This window comes from Oryctolagus cuniculus, chromosome 13, assembly GCF_051225735.1.
Source record: "Oryctolagus cuniculus isolate XC-2025 breed Fujian yellow rabbit chromosome 13, ASM5122573v1, whole genome shotgun sequence".
In the NCBI taxonomy this organism is placed as follows: Eukaryota; Metazoa; Chordata; class Mammalia; order Lagomorpha; family Leporidae; genus Oryctolagus; species Oryctolagus cuniculus.
In genome coordinates, this window is record NC_142879.1 from 50597848 (window position 1) to 50618119 (window position 20272).

General features: G+C 42.2%; 1 protein-coding gene across 6 annotated transcripts; it reads left to right on the forward strand.

The window, feature by feature from the left end:
• The first annotated feature begins 129 nt into the window (after nucleotides 1–129).
• Nucleotides 130–20003, forward strand: ARV1 (ARV1 fatty acid homeostasis modulator). 6 transcript variants are annotated; one of them, XM_002717380.6, is made up of 6 exons: nucleotides 130–336; nucleotides 5751–5870; nucleotides 7921–8074; nucleotides 13471–13695; nucleotides 16331–16477; nucleotides 19481–20003. In XM_002717380.6, the coding sequence occupies exons 1-5, from the start codon at nucleotides 166–168 to the stop codon at nucleotides 16471–16473; spliced, it is 813 nt and encodes a 270-aa protein (XP_002717426.3). In that variant the 5' UTR covers nucleotides 130–165; the 3' UTR covers nucleotides 16474–16477; nucleotides 19481–20003. The 6 variants fall into 6 exon arrangements, with proteins under 6 accessions (XP_002717426.3, XP_069911624.2, XP_089167701.1 ...); XM_070055523.2 differs by having other exon boundaries at nucleotides 13516–13695; XM_089311575.1 differs by lacking the exon at nucleotides 13471–13695.
• Nucleotides 20004–20272: the final 269 nt, after the last annotated feature.

The following is a 20272-nucleotide window of genomic DNA, read 5'->3' on the forward strand; positions in this document are numbered from 1 at the left end:
TGGATGTTGTAGTCCTTTCTCTGCCATCTCAGTCCGGTCCCCTTTCCAGTTCTGAACTACGAATCCCATGAAGCACCGCGCGGCTCAGGTCTTCCGGTCTGGCGTCTGGCGTCTAACGTCTTCCCCGCCACTGAATCGGAAGTTGTGGGCGGCAGTTGAGTTGAAATGGGCACTGGCGGGCGGAGTGGGCAGCGGCCAGGGAAGGCGAGCACTGATGGAGTGGGAGTGACTCCTGGCGCCTCGGCCTCCTACCAGTACAGGTGCATTGAATGCAACCAGGAGGCCAAGGAGTTGTACCGAGACTATAACCACGGCGTGCTGAAGATAACCATCTGCGTAAGTGGTCAGATGTGGGGTGCCCTTGGGAAGAAAATGGCAAGGCGGGGATCTGGGGACTACTAAGGGTAGCGTCCTCGAATGGAGTCTTCTGTTCGATGCTTGACATTCCCGCCCGGGGTCTTTGCATGAGTTCGCATAGTGATAGAGAGCTCCCTACCGTAGGACGCTTTTCTCCTACCGGGCGAAGAGACCCATCTGGTGGAGACGATCATCGCAATGCGGAGAAATTTAGAGACCGAGTTAGAATGGCATTTGGGTTCAGTGAAGTAACTAAAGCTACTTCATTCTAGTTATTCTCCCTTTGATAGACGTGTTACTATCCTTGTTCTCCGCAACCCATGTTGAATTCTTCTAGAATGCTGCTTTCAGATTTCATCCTTTGTAGTTACTGAATGTCTCCTCTGTACAAAGCACCTGCTACACTTTGGTGATACAAAAATAAAAGTGAGGAAGTAAAAATTTTGCTTCCAAGGTATTCATAGTCTATTTATAGGGGATGGTCTTATATTTAAAGAGTACAAAATCTGAAGTTCTTTTGTGGGCTTTAGCAAAGAACCTGTCACGTAATAGGCAGTCAGCACATCATTATCCCATTTCTGATCTGCAAAAGATTTTCTAAGAATCCTCATTACTAAAACGTGGTCTGCAGTAATATACAAAAGAGTAGGCAAAATGTGAGTGTGTACTTACACAGAATTTTTTGCACCAAAATAAACATAGCTTTTAATTTCTTTTCCCGTCAAGTTTTTATCCCCTTGTATAATCTACATTTAACACAATCATGCATACATTGTCCGTTTCCTGTTCCTCTCCCAAAGGCTTCTCCTCTCTGTGCTTGATATCAACCCTTATTAATTCCAACATATTGTCTGTCTGTACCTACACCTTTGCAGCTGTACATTGCTGGGATGAAGAGGGGGACACCTTAAACTCATGACTATTAACTCCATGCGAGTGCTTCATGCCATCTGGTAATCCTGTTAGTTCCCCAAGTACTTTCATGTTTCCACTCTTCGGGACAGTCATCCTCATACACCTTCTCTCTCCAAAGGTTCTCATGTATCCTCTCCTGCTTCACGAAGAGAAGAGAGCTTCCACAGGCTTTGCATTCGCGTACACCTAACACTAGCACTTGTTCTTCATATTCTGTCCCCCTCCGTTACTGTGAATGAACCATAAGTATACACATCTAAGACCAGTTCTTCCACTTCACACACTAGATCCCATCCTCTTCTATTGACTGGAGGACATCTCTGTAACAGTACTCCTCTGCTTTCTCCTGAAGCATTCCCACCAGCACAAGTACTGTTATTTCTTCCATTAAAAAAAGACAACAAAACGGTCTTGACTCCATCTCCACCTTTAGCTTCTTCTGCTGCTTCCCGCTTGCTTGTGTCCTTATTTCCTCTCCCAATTTAGACTCTTCCCCACCCAGCATCTCTGTTCTTGTTACCATTGCATTTGACTTCTACCTGTCAAATCCAGTATTCAGTTCTCAGTTAGGCATCAGCAGCCTTTGACCTCATTACTTCTCCTTGAAACTTTGTGCATTTGCCTGTCTCCTATTGCTGAAATGTAAGCTGCACAAGAAGAGAAACTTTGTTTTATTCATTAATATCTTGAGATCAACCGAACAGTGGGTGACACATACTAGGTATTCAATAAATATTTGTTGAATGAGCCATTGCCAGGTTTTTAGATTTGCATATTCACCACCATTCTGCTATAAGAGCAAGAACAGTATCTTATATGGCCTAAATTTAATGACTTCGGAACTGGACCAGTTAAGTGGTTCATCTGGAAGGTGATAACTACACACTGTGAATATGAAATTTTGTCCCAAGAAAAGTTGGTATTTCTATAATGCATTTTAGTTAGTAATTGTCAGTAATATAAAACAGTATTTTATTTTTATTGACATTAGGCTAATAACAAGATCCTTTTCCTAATCATCAGATGTGTGTCTCTTTATCCTTTTTATGAATGAAAAGACAAAATAATTATTGGACAGTTGTTTAGGTCAACAGCCATGCCCTCTGCCCCCCACACATTGTACTCTTCCAAACGCAGTTATATTTGGAACATAGAATGGTGGCACAGTACATGATGGACTCATTGTACATAGCCATCCCATAATGAGAGTATGTAATGTCCTCATTTTTGTCAGGCTACTGCATAGCAAATTGTATGCCAAAATAGCATTACTCAGGGAAAAGCATTTAGTCGATGCCAGACTCAAAAGTAAACCAATGTGATTAATTTTTTAGACTCCCCAGCTTCTGAGATAAGTTTTTAGATATCGGCTATTTGTTCTGAAACAATATACAGAGTTTCTAAGTGGTTACAACAGATAACTCCTGCATACTTTAGTTTCTTCCCTGACAGAATTGGAGTCAGTCATATATACTCAACCTGATCTCCTGTCTGTGTTTTTCATCCTGAGATATTTCCTGTGGCTCTTGTTTTTCTGTTGCCATTCTTCCCAGTTTGCCTTTCTGCGTTTCCCTGATTTTCCCAATGTGCTGTGCATGTTCCTTGTTTTAATCAATGCCTTTGTTTCAAATTTTCAGGATTTATTAGCATTATACTAAAGGTACAATTGTTTTAATATTCTACAATGATAGAGTTCCTGGCCTGCTCAGATATTTGTTAATTTCATGATTACGTTAATAAAGTAAAACATGACTCCTTTAAGATCCTCAGGACCAAGCCTTCAGCCCCCACTCTCCAGATGTTGGATGCAAAAATGAACAAGATACAGCCCTGACCCTGAAGGGCTTAAAATCCAGAAGGTTCTACTTTTAACATACATACTAAAATTAAACAGAATTGAGAATGAATGGGAAAGAGAATGGTTCTAGAGATGTTGGGAAGGAAGCATCCTCAAGAATTTTCATGAAAAATTGATTCTGGGCCGGCGCCGGGGCTCACTAGGTTAATCCTCCACCTGCGGTGCTGGAATCCCATATAAGTGCTGGGTTCTAATCCCGGCTGCTCCTCTTCCGTTCTAGCTCTCTGCTGTGGCCTGGGAAGGCAGTGGAGGATGGCCCAAGTGCTTGGGCCCCTGAACCCACATGGGAGACCAGGAGGAAGCACCTGGCTCCTGGCTTTGGATAGCGGCCATTTAGGGGGTGAACCAACAGAAGGAAGACCTTTCTCTCTCTCTCTCTCTCTCATTGTCTAACTCTGTCAAATAAATTTTTAAAAAAATTGGTTCTGCTGGTGTATATTCTAAAATATGTGACTCATTTGGGGCTTGGAGAACATAGCAAAATTATGCATGTTGAGATTGAGGTGGTAGAAGGCAGTATTTGAGTCCCAAGAGTATGTATGGTTCCTGTACTGTACCAGTTTCTTAGAAGGAAACTCCTTTCGGGATACTTACACGTAAATAGTATTAAGTAGTAGATGGTATGGAATGGAACAGTTTGCCAAAATAAAGCACATTTAGCAAATATAACTAACAGTAAGCTATTTTACTGTATTTTGGGGTTTTGTTTTATTTTACTTCTGTGGTTTTCTTCCTCACAATCAAGATAAAAGCAGGAAGAAAGCTGAAAGAAGCACTGATGGAGAAAAACAAATACTAGAGGGATAACAAGGAAAAATTAGGTCTAAACTAACTGGAAGTAACCAGAAAACTCATGAGTTCTTAGTCTTTATAACACACTCAGAATGCTGTGCAGGCCAGATGGACAGAGCACATAACATGTGATTAATTTTTAAAGATTTTATTTATTTATTTTTTTTGAGAGGTGGAGTTATGGAGGGAGAAACAGAAAGAAAAGTCTTCCTTCCGTTGGTTCACTCCCCAGATGGCCAGCAATGGCCGGAGCTGCGCCGATCCGAAGCCAGGAGCCAGGTGCTTCCTCCTGGTCTCCCATGCGGGTGCAGGGCCCAAGCACTTGGGCCATCTTCCACTGCCCTCCTGGGCCACAGCAGAGAGCTGGACTGGAAGAGGAGTAGCCGGGACTGGAACCGGCACCCACATGGGATGCCGGCGCCACAGGCGGAGGATTAATCTAGTGTGCTACGATGCTGGCCCCTATACCTCTGTTTGATTAAGTAGGTTTAAATTTGACATAATAGCACATCTCCTTGGATGCTGGGGAAAACGTAACCTATAAATGAGGAAGCCCTCATTTATGCACAGCGTTAATCATGTCGATTTCATTTTTCTTCTAGAATTTTGATGTAGCTAAAAGGTCATCCCTTTATTTCTATTTTGTCCTCTGAGCATTTCAAAATGCTTTGTTTGAGTTGTAGCCATTCATTTGATGAAGTGAACTGGAGCATTAATGCCGCTTTGTCACCAATACGGCTTCACATGTCACATTTCCAGTGAACTTGTTCTTACATACCTGCAGTGTGTTGGTTGGTTGATTGGTTGGTTGGTTGATTTGTTTGTTGGGGTTTTTTGAGAGACAAGGAGCTGCCATCCACTAGTTCACTCCCCAGATGCCTGCAACTGGCTGAAGCCCAGAACTCAATCCAGGTCTCCTGTATAGGTGGCAGGAGCCCAGTTCCTTGAGCCATCACTACTGCTTCTCAGGGTCTAACTTAGGAGGAAACTAGAGTCAGGAGCAGGAGTCAGGTATTACACACCCAGGTACTCCGATGGGGGACCTGGGCGTTTTAACTGCTAGGCTAAACACCATCCCCTATCTGCAGTTTTATATATTCTGATGGTTCTGGGATTTGATTACATTGTAATCATGTGTCCAGAGAACCCGAACTCTATAATGGTGACCTTTCATGGGGGAAGACATTTACTAGGAACTTAGTTTTGGTGACCAAGCTGCACAGCAAAGTTCCTTACATACAACCCTGTACATTTCCACTGCAGCAGAGAACATTTCCTTTCTATATTTTCAATGGTATTGGAGAGAAAAAACAGGCTTCCCTGGCCTCAGGATTATTGGCACCCACTGGAAGCCCTGGGGACAAGATCACTTTGCTGAACACTTTGCTCCAAATCATATTTCAGGAGCCATGGAGTTGAGGGCCATCTACTCAGCAGGCAATACTTTATCATTGAAAGTATGTTATATACTTACATATTTGGTAACAATTCCACAAATCAAAAGAGGAACTGAAAATAGAGTTCTTGCAAATTGAAGGTAGAATCTTCTGGGATAATTTTCTACCTAAAATTAGTCTTTAAATCAAGTATTGTTTTATCTTGCCTCTAAAATATTAACATTTCTAGCCTTACAGATTATATTTGGTCACTTCTGGAGCTAGTTTTCATATAGATGAACATTTTATATCTGAATGTAAGTTTATTTCAGTAAATGCTGGTATGACCTTGTTGCTATAATAGTCTAAAATAGAGTCTCCTATTTTAAAGTCCTTTAAAATTTCAAAATGTATGAATTTGTTTGTTCTAATATTATCTTGCATTATTTCAGGAATCCTGCCAGAAACCTGTAGACAAGTATATCGAGTATGATCCTGTTATTATCTTGATTAATGCTATTTTATGCAAAGCCCAGGCCTATAGGCATATTCTTTTCAATACTAAAATAAATGTAAGTTGTGATAATTTTTTTATTTTTTAATACTACTTGATGCTTTGGTATTTTAAAAGAATAAGAATTTTGAACAAAATTAACATTACAAAAAATTAACTTGAGGGTCTTTTATCTCAGCATTTATAGAAATTTCTAGAAATAACAAGTGTTGATTTAGAAAGGTGCATAATACTTAGTGAATGTTTGAGGCTGTAGTCACTGGCAGGAAATTGACAAACTATTACCTGTTAATTGGTTACCTATTAAAACAATCATCATTGATTTTGAACAGGTATAATTAAATGTATCTAGGTAGGAAAAGAATGAAAACTAAAACAGCTAAGCAAACATTATAAGAAAACTATTTTGAAACATAATTTATTGTATTTTACACTCTGCAATTAAGGGAATGTATGAGGTAAATGACAGTGTTCAGTTTAGTCAGCAAAGTGCTAACTTACAAAGTTGGGTTTTTCAAAATACACATTTAATATATGTATTGTAAACTCTTTAATAGTTTGGGTAGAGTTGAAAAAATATTGAATATTTTGAAAAAAGCTGAAAATCAAATTTTCAGATTCTAAGTTTGAAAAACAAATAATAAATAAATTTTAATGTGTAAGTGTGTCCCAAATATTGCATGGGACACACTTACACAAAACAATTATGTGTTGTATGTCTGAAACTTGGATTTAACTGACTATCCTGTAGTTTTATCAGCTTAAGCTAGCAGCTCTGAATTTTGGCTGACATGGACACTAACAATGCAATTTATTTGGCCCTGCTCCATCCTCTAAGTTACGTGACCAGAGCATTGATTCTCAAACTTTGCGGCACATTAGAATCTCCTGGTGGGAGAGTGGGAGGTTGAACCTCCCAAGCTGAGGTCTCCCCAGAATCCCTTCAGTCAGCATCTCTGGGGATGGGACGCAGGCATCAGCTGCTCAGATGGCTCTAGAGGACAGCAGGGGAAGCAGTGTGCCGACTGAGGAACCTTGGGTACCGGCTTGATGATCACGTTGGGTCTGCACATGTGCTTTCCCTGTTCTCTTCACACTCATGGAAAAACCTAATTCCTCAGAGAAATTTGTAGAAAAAAGCCAATTGTTATTGTCTGTTTTAGCCAAAATTTCAAATACTTAAGAGCTTCCAGTTTATTTCTACCTTTAAATTGCTCTTTTTCAAAATATATCAATTTATACTCATCCAGCCAGATATATATATTATATATAATTTTTAATATATATATATATTTTATTTGAGAGGCAGAGTTACAGAGAGAGGGAGATAGAGAGAAATGTTTTCCATCTACTGGTTCACTCCCCAAATGGCTACAATGGCCAGAGCTGAGGCAATCTGAAACCAGGAGCCAGGAGCTTCCTCCAGGTCTCCCACACAGGTGCAGGGGCCCAAGCACTTGAGCCATCTTCCACTGATTTCCAAGGACACAGCAGAGAGCTGTATCGAAAGAGGAACAGCCAGGACTTGAACCGGTGTCCATATGGGATTCCAGTGCCACAGGTGGAGTCTTAGCCCACTACACCACAACACTGGCCTCCGGAGATTTAAAATTCATGTTCAGACTAATAGTTTCTCATGTAGTATCATGACATTTAAGATTAAATCTATTCTTATATTGCTATTTCCACCCATACCCAAGTCATATAAATTCTGTGATTGATTTTGTATATAGGACAGACATCAAAAAACATAAAGTTGAACTGCTAGTTAAAGCAGTGACTCTTAACTAGCGTGCAGATTAGAGTCTACCCAAGGAACTATTTCCAAATATACGTGTCTAGGCTATACTACCAGAGATTCTGAATCAGGACTAGGGCCTAGACATTAGTATTTTGGAAAATCTTCTCATGTGATTGTAACATATATTGTATCTTGGGAAACACTGGTTTACAGAATCAATGCAAGTAGCCACTTAATTATGCAATTGTGAATTTGAAAGTCAACTACATGGGACAGACCTCAAAACTACATATATTTAACTATATGTGTGCCTGTTAAGTACAACTGTTTCTTTACCTAACTGAACAGCAATGTCTTTGACTGTCAGATCCATGGAAAACTCTGCGTGTTTTGTTTGCTTTGTGAAGCATACCTGAGGTGGTGGCAGCTTCAAGATTCAAACCAGAACACTGCCCCTGACGACTTGATCAGATATGCTAAGGAATGGGATTTCTATAGAATGTTTGCCATTGCTTCTTTAGGTAAGCACTTTACATTTTTAGTTAACTAGTACATAACTATTCTGATGAAAATGAAGACACATAGTCTTAAGCCCTGGTAGGAGGAGCTAGCTAATGCAGGAAATTTCAGCTCTATCACTACTCTGGTGAGTTTATCTGAATCACCTGATTTTATTTTTTTATCACACGTACGGTATGGAAATAGTTATCAGATTAGAAAGTTTTGTAAGATATTTTGAATATTATTATTTAAAAAAGATAATAAATAATAAGATATTAACATTCTTAATTTTCAAGTTCTGATTATCCAATTTGAAGATTGTGATGGCTCATCTTTATTAAAATAAATTGATAATTGTAGATATTACCCAATGTTGTATAGTCATATTACACTGATGCCACATATTTAATAGGGAAAACTTGTTAAGTGTCTGCTTATAAATGGGAAAATGTGCTACTCCCCCAAATTCCTTAAGTTCAGAGAGTGCTTTTTGTCAGAATTTGAATTTGTGACTTCAGCTATCAATGTTCCAGGGTCAGAGTTGGGTTGGATTAGTTTCTGTGACTATTTTATTGCTAGTGTCTGTGCTTTTTTCTAAATCCTTTAATGATCATGAAATAGCATTTTAGTAATAAATCTGCAGTCCATTTCAATATCATATTCCTGGACTGGGTGTCCTCTTTTATTCTCTGTTTGCCCTCACTCCCTAGGTCATGTTACTGTTACCCAGAACTCCCAAACATCCATCTCCAATCTAGACCTTTCTCCTGACCTCTAGACCCTGTATCCATCCACCTTTTCAACATCTTCACTGGGTTAGCTAATAAATCACACTCATCTCTGCCTCCACCTATAGCCTCCCCATCTCAGTTGCTGCTAACTCGCTTCTTTTGGTTGCTTTCACCAAAAAGCATTGGAGTCTTCCCTGATGCCTCTTTCTTTGACAGCCCACAGTCAGATGTCAACAGTTCCTGTTCGCTCCACCTTCAGTGTAATCCCACTACCACACCACCACTGCTGTCTGCTCCCTCCTCAGCTACAATCCTGACATAAGCTACCTTCATCTGTCACCTGGATTAACATAGCAATCCCTTTGTTACTAGTCCCACTCCCCAACCGTCTTTCCACCCCAAGGCTGCCATCTCCCACATCTGTTCTGACCTAGAGAATCTGATTAACTTACCTTCCACACACCAGATGAGCTTCCACTTTAAGGCCTTTGTATTTGGTTATTCCCTCTGCTTGGAGTGCTTGTCCCTCTGACAGCCGCATGCCTGATTCCCTTAGATCCGTTAAGTCCTTGCTTAAATTCACCACAGTGAAGTACACCTTGATCGACCTGACCTCTTCCCCTCTGATACTTCTGATCTCCTGTCCCTGCTGTACTTTGTTTTCCTTGTAGTACTTATCATCTACCATTTCAGAAAAGTTCTTTATTATCTACTGTTTAAGATCTGCCTTCCCTCCCTAACATAAACTGAAAGAGGGAAAAGGTTCTTTGTTTTGTCCACTGATATAACCAAGCACTTAGGAAAGTGCCTGACCTATAGTAAGTGCTATATAAACGTTTGTTTAGCTGACTGAATGAATGATTGCATACATGCATTCAGGCATTGTAACCTGAATGAGCCACCACCAGCTATACTTCACGATCACTCATTCACTTAAGTAATATTTGTTAAGTATTTATCATCTACCAGCACTACTTTAGGCACCATGAAAAGTACGTACCAGGATCTAGGCTCTCTTTAAGCTTGCAATCAGCAATTGGTTCTGATTTAATTTCTAAGGCTGATGATAGCTTAATCACCATGATGACCGTTTTCTAGTAATCTTAGATATAATTTGGACTTTGCCAAATTTAAAAACTTAATTCTTTATGATCTTTTAAAATGTTTTACGCCGGCGCCACGGCTCACTTGGCTAGTCCTCCACCTGTGGCGCCGGCACCCCTGGTTCTAGTCCTGGTTGGGGCGCCGGATTCTGTCTCGGTTGCTCCTCTTCCAGTCCAGCTCTCTGCTATGGCCCGGGAGTGCAGTGGAGGATGGCCCAAGTACTTGGGCCCTGCACCTGCATGGGAGACCAGGAGGAAGCACCTGGCTCCTGGTTTGGATCAGCGCAGTACGCCGGCTGTAGTGGCCATTTGGGGAGTGAACCAACAGAAGGAAGACCTTTCTCACTGTCTAACTCTGCCTGTCAAAATAAATAAATAAATAAATAAAATAAATCATGTTTTAATCCATCTAGGTCTCTCATTTTTGTATTTAAAAAAAAAAAAAAGATATACTAATGTTTTATATCTCATAAACATCCTTGAGCATGTCACGTAACCCAAGAATTAGAACCTAATAAAATCTTGTTCTTTTTTTTTTTTAAGAGACACCCCTTATTCTATGTGAGGACACTGCAAAAGATGCCATCTTTTCTTTTTTTTTTTTTTTTTTTAAGATTTATTTATTTATTTGTTTACTTACTTACTTGAAAGGCAGAGTTACGGAGGGGAGAGGGGGAGTGAGAGAGAGAGAAAGGTCTTCCCTCCACTGGTTCATTCCCCAAACGACCACAACAGCCAGGTCTGGGCCAAGCTGGAGCCAGGAGCTTCATCCAGGTCTTACACATGGGTGCAGGGGCCTAAGCACTTGGGGCATCCTCTTTTGCTTTCCCACACACATTAGCAAGGAGCTGGATTGGAAATGGAATAGCTGGAACTTATGAACCAGCACCCATATGGGATGCCAGTGCTGTAGTTGGTGGCTTAACCTGCTGTGTGCAGTGCCAGCCCCAAATTTTAAGTTTAATAAAGCAAAGCCTCAGCCTGGATATTTGACACAGCAGTTAATTCACCACTTGGGTTGCTCATGTCATATTGGAGTGCCTAGTTCAAGTCCTGGCTACTCTGCTTCTAATCCAGCTTCCAGCTAATGCACACCCTAGGAAACCACAGATGGTTAGTCTAATACTTGGGTCCCTGTCACCCATATGAGAGACCTAGATTGATTTCCCGGCTTCTGCCTTCTACCTAACCCAACCCTGGCTGCTGCATTTGCAGAGTGAACCAGGAGATGCAAGATCTCTGTCTCTCTGCCTTTCAAATACGATGAAAATATATAAATAAATATTTAAAAGCAAAGTCTTAAATTTTCTAAAGATAAACTGCCAAGTGTCCATTTTTTAAAAAATCTCTCTTTGGGGGCTGGTGCCATGATGTATGTAGCAGGTAAAGCCGCTGCCTGCAGTACCAGCATCCCATATGGGCACCAGTTCGAGTCCTGGGTGCTCCACTTCTGATCCAGCTCTCTGCTATGGCCTGGGAAAGCAGAAGAGGATGACCCAGGTCCTTGGGCCCCTGCACATGCATGGGAGACCCAGAGGAGGCTCCTGGCTCCTGGCTTCAGATCAGCACAGCTCTAGCTGTTGCGGCCATTTGGGGAGTGAACCAGCGGATGGAAGATTTCTCTGTCTCTGCCTCTGCCACTCTGTAATTCTGCCTTTCAAATAAAAATAAATAAATCTTTTAAAAAACTCTATAACGCTTTTTCTGTTTTTCCCTTTCTTTCATTTGAATGGTAGACTGCCCTCAATAGTTGGGACTGGGCCAGGCCTATGGAAGTGGCCAGGAAATCTATCTGGTTCTCTCACATGGGTGGCAGTGACCCAAATACTTGATTCATCATCTGCTGCCTCCCAGGGTACACATTATAAAGAAGCTGGAATTAAGAGAAGAGCTGGGACTCCAGTCCAAGCACTGAGATGTGGGTGTCCCCAGCAGCATCTGAACTGCTAAACCAAATACCTGCCTCATATTGTTTTCAAATATAAAAACCAGGCTTGTTTTCAAATAGTTTGGAATTCATATAGCATCTACTCTACAGTGGTTCTTTTGATGCTTAATCAGAAATTTCTTTCTACTGTTACTTTATTTTTTTGTCTTAATCTAATCCCAAACTGGATTATAAAGTCCTAAAGGAGTTGATCAAGAGTTATCTCCCAGGGCTAGCATGTGGCACAGAGGGTTAAGCCGCCAACTGCAATGCTGGCATACTCTATAAGAGCACCAGTTCTAGTCCTGGTTGCACTGCTTCTGATCCAGTGCCCTGCTAATGCACCTGGGAAAGCAGTGGAAGTTGGTTCAGGTACTTGGGTCCTGGATGGAGTTCCAGGCTCCTGGCTTTGACCTGGCCCAGCCCCATCCATTGTGGCCATTTGAGGAGTGAACCGGCAAATAGAAAATCTGTCTCTCCTCTCTGTCATTCTGCCTTTCTTTCTATTTTTTTTTTTAAAGATTTATTTATTTATTTGAAAGAGTTACACAGAGAGAGGAGAGGCAGAGAGAGAAAGAGAGAGAGGTCTTCCATCCGATGGCTCACTCCCCTGATGGCCGCTTCCTCCAGGTCTCCCACGCAGGTGCGGGGCCCAAGGACTTGGGCCGTCTTCCACTGCTTTCCCAGGCCATAACAGAGTGCTGGATGGGAAGTGGAGCATCCAGGACTGGAACCAGTGCCCATATGGGATGCCGGCGCTTCAGGCCAGGGTGTTAACCCACTGCACCACAGTGCCAGCCCCACATTCTGCCTTTTTTTTTTTTTTTTTTAAGATTTATTTTATTAATTTGAAAGAGTTAGAGAGAGGTGGAGACAGAGAGAGAGGTCTTCCATCCACTGGTTCACTCCCCAGATAGCCACAACAGCCGGAGCTGCGCCGATCCGAAGCCAGGAGCCAGGAGCATCTTCCAGGTCTCCAATGCAGGTGCAGGGGCCCAAGCACTTGGGCCATCCTCCACTGCTTTCCCAGGCCATATCAGAGAGCTGGATTGGAAGAGGGACAGCCAGGACTAGAACCAGTGCCCATATGGGATGCTGGCGCCTCAGGCGGAGGATTAACCAAGTGAGCCAAGGCACCGGCACCAAATCTTTCTTTTTTAAAAATGGAAGTCTTCATTTAAATAACTATTTAAAATCTTCTAGGTAATAAGCATTCAATAAACAGTGAAACAATGTACAAAATATATATCTTTGGATATTACTTTGTGCCCAGGATAGGTTTCATCTTTTAGACTTAAAAGCTTTCATTCTCTAGTTTCATTCTTTGTTTGGAGATCTGTTACACTGAAGATATTTAAACAGAATCATACTTTCTAAAAGATCTTCAGAAATCTGACTGCCATTCTATTGGGGTTGTTTTTCCTTTATTGGATGATGAAATACTTCATAAAGGATTGTGAAATATATGTCTCACATCATATCAGCAGGATTGGACAGAAGATCTAAGGCTTTATATAAAAAGAAGAAGAAAATTTGATATTGATGAGGCATTTCTTCTGAAGTCAGCCATATTTTGGAATTACAGATAACTTGTTTTTAGGGGGATGTGATTTGGATGGGAACATTTATATTTGTATTTTGCATCTCCTCCTTAGAACAAACTGCCTTTTTAATTGGCATTTTCACCTTCCTGTGGGTAGAACAACCTATGACGGCAAAAAAAAAGCCCAACTTCATTTTGCTGCTGAAAGCATTGTTATTATCCAGTTATGGAAAACTCTTGCTGATTCCAGCTGTCATTTGGGAACACGACTATACACCTCTGTGCCTCAAGCTCATTAAAGTATTTGTCCTTACATCAAATTTCCAGGCAATCAGAGGTATGTTTTAATTCTCCCTTCTCAGCTTTCCACCCACATCAAAACATACAGCCTTGTTTCTAGGGTACAGTTTTCATACAACCTGTTGAACATGTAACTTGTTCCTAGAGTAATAACTATCCCTAACGTTTCCTTAGTGCCATATACATGGCAGGTACTCAATGTTTGTTAAATGTAGCTGCTAGTACAATATCATTTTCCACATTTTTTCATGTGCATTCTCTCTGTCCTATGAAGTTGGTGGTGGAGCTATGTGGGTAAGTGGGGTAACTAAAGTTACATGTCTGGGCATGTAACTTTATCCAGAATGAATGCCAGGTACCTGCCTCCCAACCCAGGACAGTACCTGCCACACCAGGAAGGAAGTAGACCTGTGTCTGTTTATTGGTCCCAGATAGTACACAGAACGCCTTTTTTTTTTTTTTTTTTTTTTTTTTTTTTGACAGGCAGAGTTAGACAGTGAGAGAGAGAGACAGAGAAAGGTATTCCTTCCGTTGGTTCACTCCCCAAATGGCCGCTGTGGCTGGTGCGTTGCACTGATCCGAAGCCAGGAGTCTGGTGCTTCTTCCTGGTCTCCCATGCAGGTGCAGGGCCCAAGCACTTGGGCCATCCTCCACTGGCCTCCTGGGCCACAAGAATGCTATTTTTTTTTAATTTATTTTTTAAGGAATACTAATTTCTTAAGTTCAGCTTTAGGAATATAGTTATTATTCCCACCATACCTGCCCTCCCACCCACACTCTCACCCCTCCTCCTTCTCTCCCCTTCCCAGTCCCATTCTCCATTTCAACAATATGCACACACACACACACACACACAAAACTATGGAGAATTAATATTACAGTTAACTCTCAAAATACAACTCATTGAGGACAGAGGTCCTGCATGGGGAGTTTGTACACAGTGACTTATGTTGTTAATTTAACAATTAATACTCGTATGTATGACACCAAGTGACCACCCAAGGCTCTTGATATGAGCTGCCTAGGCTATGGAAGCCTTTTAAGTCCATGCACTCTGTCAGTATTTGAACAAGGCCATAAGCAAAATGGAAGTTCTCTCCTTCCTTTAGAGAAAAGTACATCCTTCTTTGATGGCCACTTCTTTCTGCTGGGGTCTCACAGAGATCCTTCATGTAAAATATTTTTTGCCACAGTGTCTTGGCTTTCCATGCCTAAAATGCTCTCACGGGCTTTTCAGCCGGGCCAGGAAGGCTTAAGTGCTGATTCTGAGGTCCAAGTGTTACTTAAAGCAATTGTCATTCTATGAGTCTGCTGTGTGGACTGCTTCCCATGTTGGAACATTCTCTCCTTTTTAATTATATCTATTATTATTGCCAGACATTTAATCCTATTTATAAACACTTAATTCTATCTATATGTTCACTTTAACACTTAATATGATCTCTTTAACAATTAAGATGGCATTTTTACCACCAAGCTTAATGGAATTTGGAGTCCCATGACAAGTTTTTAAACTGCACCTTTGGAAGTAAGTCCATAGGAATGTATGCAGAACTAAACAGCTTTATAGTTACAAACTTCCTCCTCTTTCTCTTATTCCCACTCTTATTTTTCACTGAGATCAATTTTCAACTGACTTTATACACATATGATTAACTCTATGTTAAGTAAAGAGTTCAACAAATAGTATGAAGGAAAAAAACGAAACTGTTCCTTGACAGTCAAGACAAGGGCAGCTCAAGTCATCCCTTCTCAAAGTGTCAATTTTACTTCTACAGATTTCGTTTTAGGTGCTCTATTAGTTCTCACAGATCGGGGAGATCATATAGTATCTGTCCCTTTGGGACTGGCTTATTTCACTAAGTATGATATTTACAGATTCATCCATTTTGTTGCAAATGACAGGATTTCATTTTTTTTTTACTGCTGTCTAGTATTCCATAGTGTACATATCAAATAATTCTTTATTCAGTCTTCGGTTGATGGGCATTTAGGTTGATTCCATGTCTTAGCTATTGTGAATTGAGCTGCAGTAAACATGGAAGTGCAGATTACTCTTGTTTACTGATCTCATTTTTGGGGGTAAATTCCCAGTAGTGTGATGGCTGAGTTATGTGGTAGGTCTATATTCAGATTTTTGAGGTATCTCCATCCTGTCTTCCATAGTGGCTTTACCAGTTTACATTCCCACCAACAGTGGATTAGGGTACCTTTTTCCCCTTATCCTCGCCAGCATTTGTTGTTTGTTGATTTCTGTATGAAAGCCATTCTAACTGAGGTGAGGTGAAACCTCATTGTGGTTTTGATTTGCATTTCCCTGACAGCTAGTGATCCTGAACATTTTTTCATGTGTCTGTTGGCCAGAATGCTATTTTTAAATAAACCTATTACCTGATACTTTTTCTTTTCTTTTTTTTTAATTTTTTAAATTTTTTTCTCTTTAATATTCATTATCTGCCTTTTGACTCATGGAGGAGAAATTCAGCATCTTTGTTGTAAGCAGAGGCTTTGGTTCTCTCCAAAGGTTTACAAACTGGAAAAGTGGGACAGGGCCGCAGCATAGACTAATAGGAACAGAGACAGATTTCTCTAGAACCAGGTATATAAAACACTTCACATTGCCACATAATTTACATGCCCAAATCATTTATCCATTGCCTTTTCTTTTGCAGTGACCCTAAACATCAACCGAAAGCTCTCCTTGATGGCCATCTTGAGTGGCTTACTGCTGGAAAGCACCATGGTGTATTTCTTCCAGAGGATGGAGTGGGATGTTGGAAGTGATTGTGCCATCTATAAAGATCAGGACTTCTGAAGAGGTACTGAAAGCATGTGGCTTGCATGCCTTCAGACCGATATCCATCTCAAACTAGATACCACTGTAAAATAAGTGGCAAGGACTTCAGTACCTGGACCCCAGTGTCCTTCACTGAAGTTCCATTTGTCATTCTCACTGACATCCACATCCCTAGAGGCTTAGAGGGGCCTATCCTCCCAGTTTCTCTTAATACCTCCGCTCCAGCCCATTCCTACTAAGATCTCAGACTCTGAAATCTGTCCCGACAACTGTCTCTGCCCGTGTCTGACCATTCTACTCCCTCCCTCCCACTATCTTTTTTGTTGTTGCCCTTTCTTACCTTTAGTCCCTTGACCTCTAACTTCCCTGACCTGCTTTGCCTCTTTCTTAACCACACTTGGAACCCGTAGCCACTGCTGCCTCACTGCAGCCTGCTGCCTCTCTGGGGCTGTATCCGACCTGTGGGTGTACCACTCCCTCTGATCACAACCAGACTTGTGGATTGGTCTCCATGTGAGGAAGCAGGTTCCTGGAGCAGAAGGTTAGGGAGTGAGGAAAACCAAGAAGCAAAAGAAAACCGGCTGCGTCCACCACTGTGTCAGGGGAAGCTGCGGCCACCCTTTTGCTCTCTCCTTTCTTGTTTGGTTGTATCCTCCTTGCAGACAGCTGCTCTCAAGCTTCCCGGCCTCTCCCAAAGCACCATGCCCCGTTCTCCAGTCATGCTGCCCCAGTCGCCCTCTGTGCCCAGTTAATCTGCCTGTCTGCGCTGCAGGGATGCTGCTGCTTCCTTATCCTCTCCTCTGTGTCGGCACTTTTCCCTCTGCCTGTAGATATGCAGAGCTCTTTACTTAGAACAGCGGGTCTAAGCCTGCTTCCTCTGTTTCATCACTACATTCATTCATTCATTGATTCAGAACATGCGTTCTCCCAGAAATCTCCTGAGTGTGTGGTCCTAAAATCCATAGAAAGGCAGTTGCGGCCAGCACCGTGGCTCACTAGACTAATCCTCCGCCTGTGGTGCCGGCACACTGGGTTCTAGTCCCGGTCGGGGCGCTGAATTCTGTCCCAGTTGCCCCTCTTCCAGGCCAGCTCTCTGCTGTGGCCAGGGAGTGCAGTGGAGGATGGCCCAAGTGCTTGGGCCCTGCACCCCATGGGAGACCAGGAGAAGCACCTGGCTCCTGGCTTCGGATCAGCGTGATGCGCCGGCCACAGCGCGGCGGCCATTGGAGGGTGAACCAATGGCAAAGGAAGACCTTTCTCTCTGTCTCTCTCTCTCACTGTCCACTCTGCCTGTCAAAAAAAAAAAAAAAAAAAAAAGAAAAGAAAAGAAAGGCAGTTGCTAGCCCCTTTTTAGTCATCTTCCTCTCTGAGCTCTGCTCCAGGAGCTGCTGGCTCCTGGCGTGTCCTGCAACAGCTGCCTATTCCTCTTGGCTCTTTGTCCTTCACAGACTTCCCTGCCTGGGCCAGGATTTTGTCTTCAACCCTTTAACCCTCTCCCTTTCCCTCCCACTGTGTGCATTTCTGTGCACATTCCACCCAGATTGCATACCTCCAGCTCCTCCTCTCTTCCAGGCCACTCTGCAACCCGACCACTGCCTCCTACATAATGCCAAGACAGCCCTGCCGTTGCCTTAAATGTCAGCAAGTCTCAAATTTCAGTCTATTTACCGAGACATGGTCTTTTCCTGGTTGATCTTCTGGTCTTTTTGTTTGTTTGTTTTTGTTTTTTAAGATTTATTATTCAGGGGCTGGTGCCGTGGTGCAGTAGGTTAATCCTCCATCTGCGGTGCCAGCATCCCTTATGGGAGCTGGTTCTAGTCCTGGCTGCCCCTCTTCCAGTCCAGCTCTCTGCTATGGCCTGGGAAAGCAGTAGAAAATGGCCCAAGTCCTTGGGCCCCTGCACCCATGAGAGAGCAGGAAGAAGCTCCTGGCTTCTGGCTTCAGATTGGCACAGCTGTGGCTGTTGCAGCCATTTGGGGAGTGAACCAAAGGAAGGAAGGCCTTTCTCTCTCTCTCCTTTCACTGTCTATAACTCTACCTCTCAAATAAATAAATAAAATCTTTAAAAAAAAAGATTTATTATTCAATCACTCATTTATTTGAAAGACAGAGCCTCAGAGACAGAGGAAGAGACACAGTGATAGAGAGAGAGACAGAGTAGGAGGTATGGGGTGGGGAGAGAAGATCTTCCATCCACTGGTTCACTACCCAAATTGCCACAATAGCCAGGTTTGAGCCAGACCAAACCCAGGAGCCATGAACTCCACCCTGGTCTCTCACATGGATAGCAAGGGCCCAAACACTTGAGCCATCCTCTGCTACCTTCCCAAGAGCATTAACAGGAAGCTAGATCGGAAGCAGAGCAGCTGGGGCTTGACCTGGCACTCAGACATGGGATGCCAGCATCACAAGTGGAGGCTTAACCTATCACACCAAAATATTGGTCCCTGTAGCTTTCCTTATGAAGTGCTTCTTAGCTCTTTTTCTCAGACTAGCTGAGCCCTCATTCTCATGCCTAACAATACCTTAACCAGCCTTTAACCCATACCAGTGCCATGTAAGTCTCCCTAAAGCACCACTCCTTGGGTCCTTCCACATATTTCAGTTGTTTCTTACTAATGACAGAGGAGTTCTAGTCTCCACCAGCTGCACATCTTGCATTTTCTCTGGTATGTGGTGTGGTCCTCCACACCTGGTCTTCAGTTTTCTCCCCAGCATGTTTCAGGCTATCAGTTATAGTTTAGAATTAGACAAATAAGGTTACATGTCTTTAATAATCATCTCAAAACCATCATCCTGCCTTATGTTATCTCATGTTTTATACTGTGTCTTCTATTAAAATTGTCTGTTTATGCTTCCCTGTCCCAACCTGGTTCAAGTTTGGTGTTAGGAGAGACCATGTTCCAGGATCCTCCATATCTACCATAGCCCAGGAGTTTATGCTAGGAGGCATTTCTGGCTTGATTTATAGCAGGATGCTCCATTCTGAATGCACCATTCTGAATACTTCCTTTATTACCCACAGTTTCACTCATCTTTCTTCTCTGTGCCAAGCCAGCTACATCTGAAAAAGAGAAGACGTGAAATAGAAACCAAGCTCCACATTTCTAATGAGTAAAATGAAGCCAAGACTTGGAAATACTCCCTGCAAAGACAGCAGCAAAGGTTCAGTAGAAACCCAGTCCTCACCCACCGACACCCACCCTATGGAACATACATACAGATGCAGATAGCAGCCTTCACCCACACTGAAACGCTGCCACGGGCGCGGATGTGTGCCACAGTGCAGGCTCACACCTTAGAGATAGCCGCAGGTAAGCACTCAGATCTCATGTGTAGTAAAAGATACAGATTGCATTCCTGTGGCATGCTTATATCTTTTTATTTAAATGTTAAGTTACTAGCCTAAAATAACCTTTTGTGCTCTTACAACAGTAGAAATACTTTGAATAAATTAAAAAAAATCTTTCAGAATAAACTGAGTTTTTATAAATTTCTAATTCACAAACTAAGTTACTCTTTGAAAATAAACAAGATACTAAAAACCACTGAATGGTACACTTTATTGGGGTGAATTATATCTCAAGAAAGTGTTTTTCAGAAAGGGGTGTGGGCCAGGCATAACGGCGCAGCATGAAGCTGCTGTTGGGGTGCCTGCGTCCCATATCTGAATGCCGTTTTGGGTTCCAGACATTCTACTTACCATCCAGATTCCTGTTGAGGTGCCTGGGAAGGCAGCAGATAATGTCCTAAGTACCTAGATCCCTGTCACTCACATGAGAGACCCAGATGGAGTTCTGGACTCCTGATTTTGGCC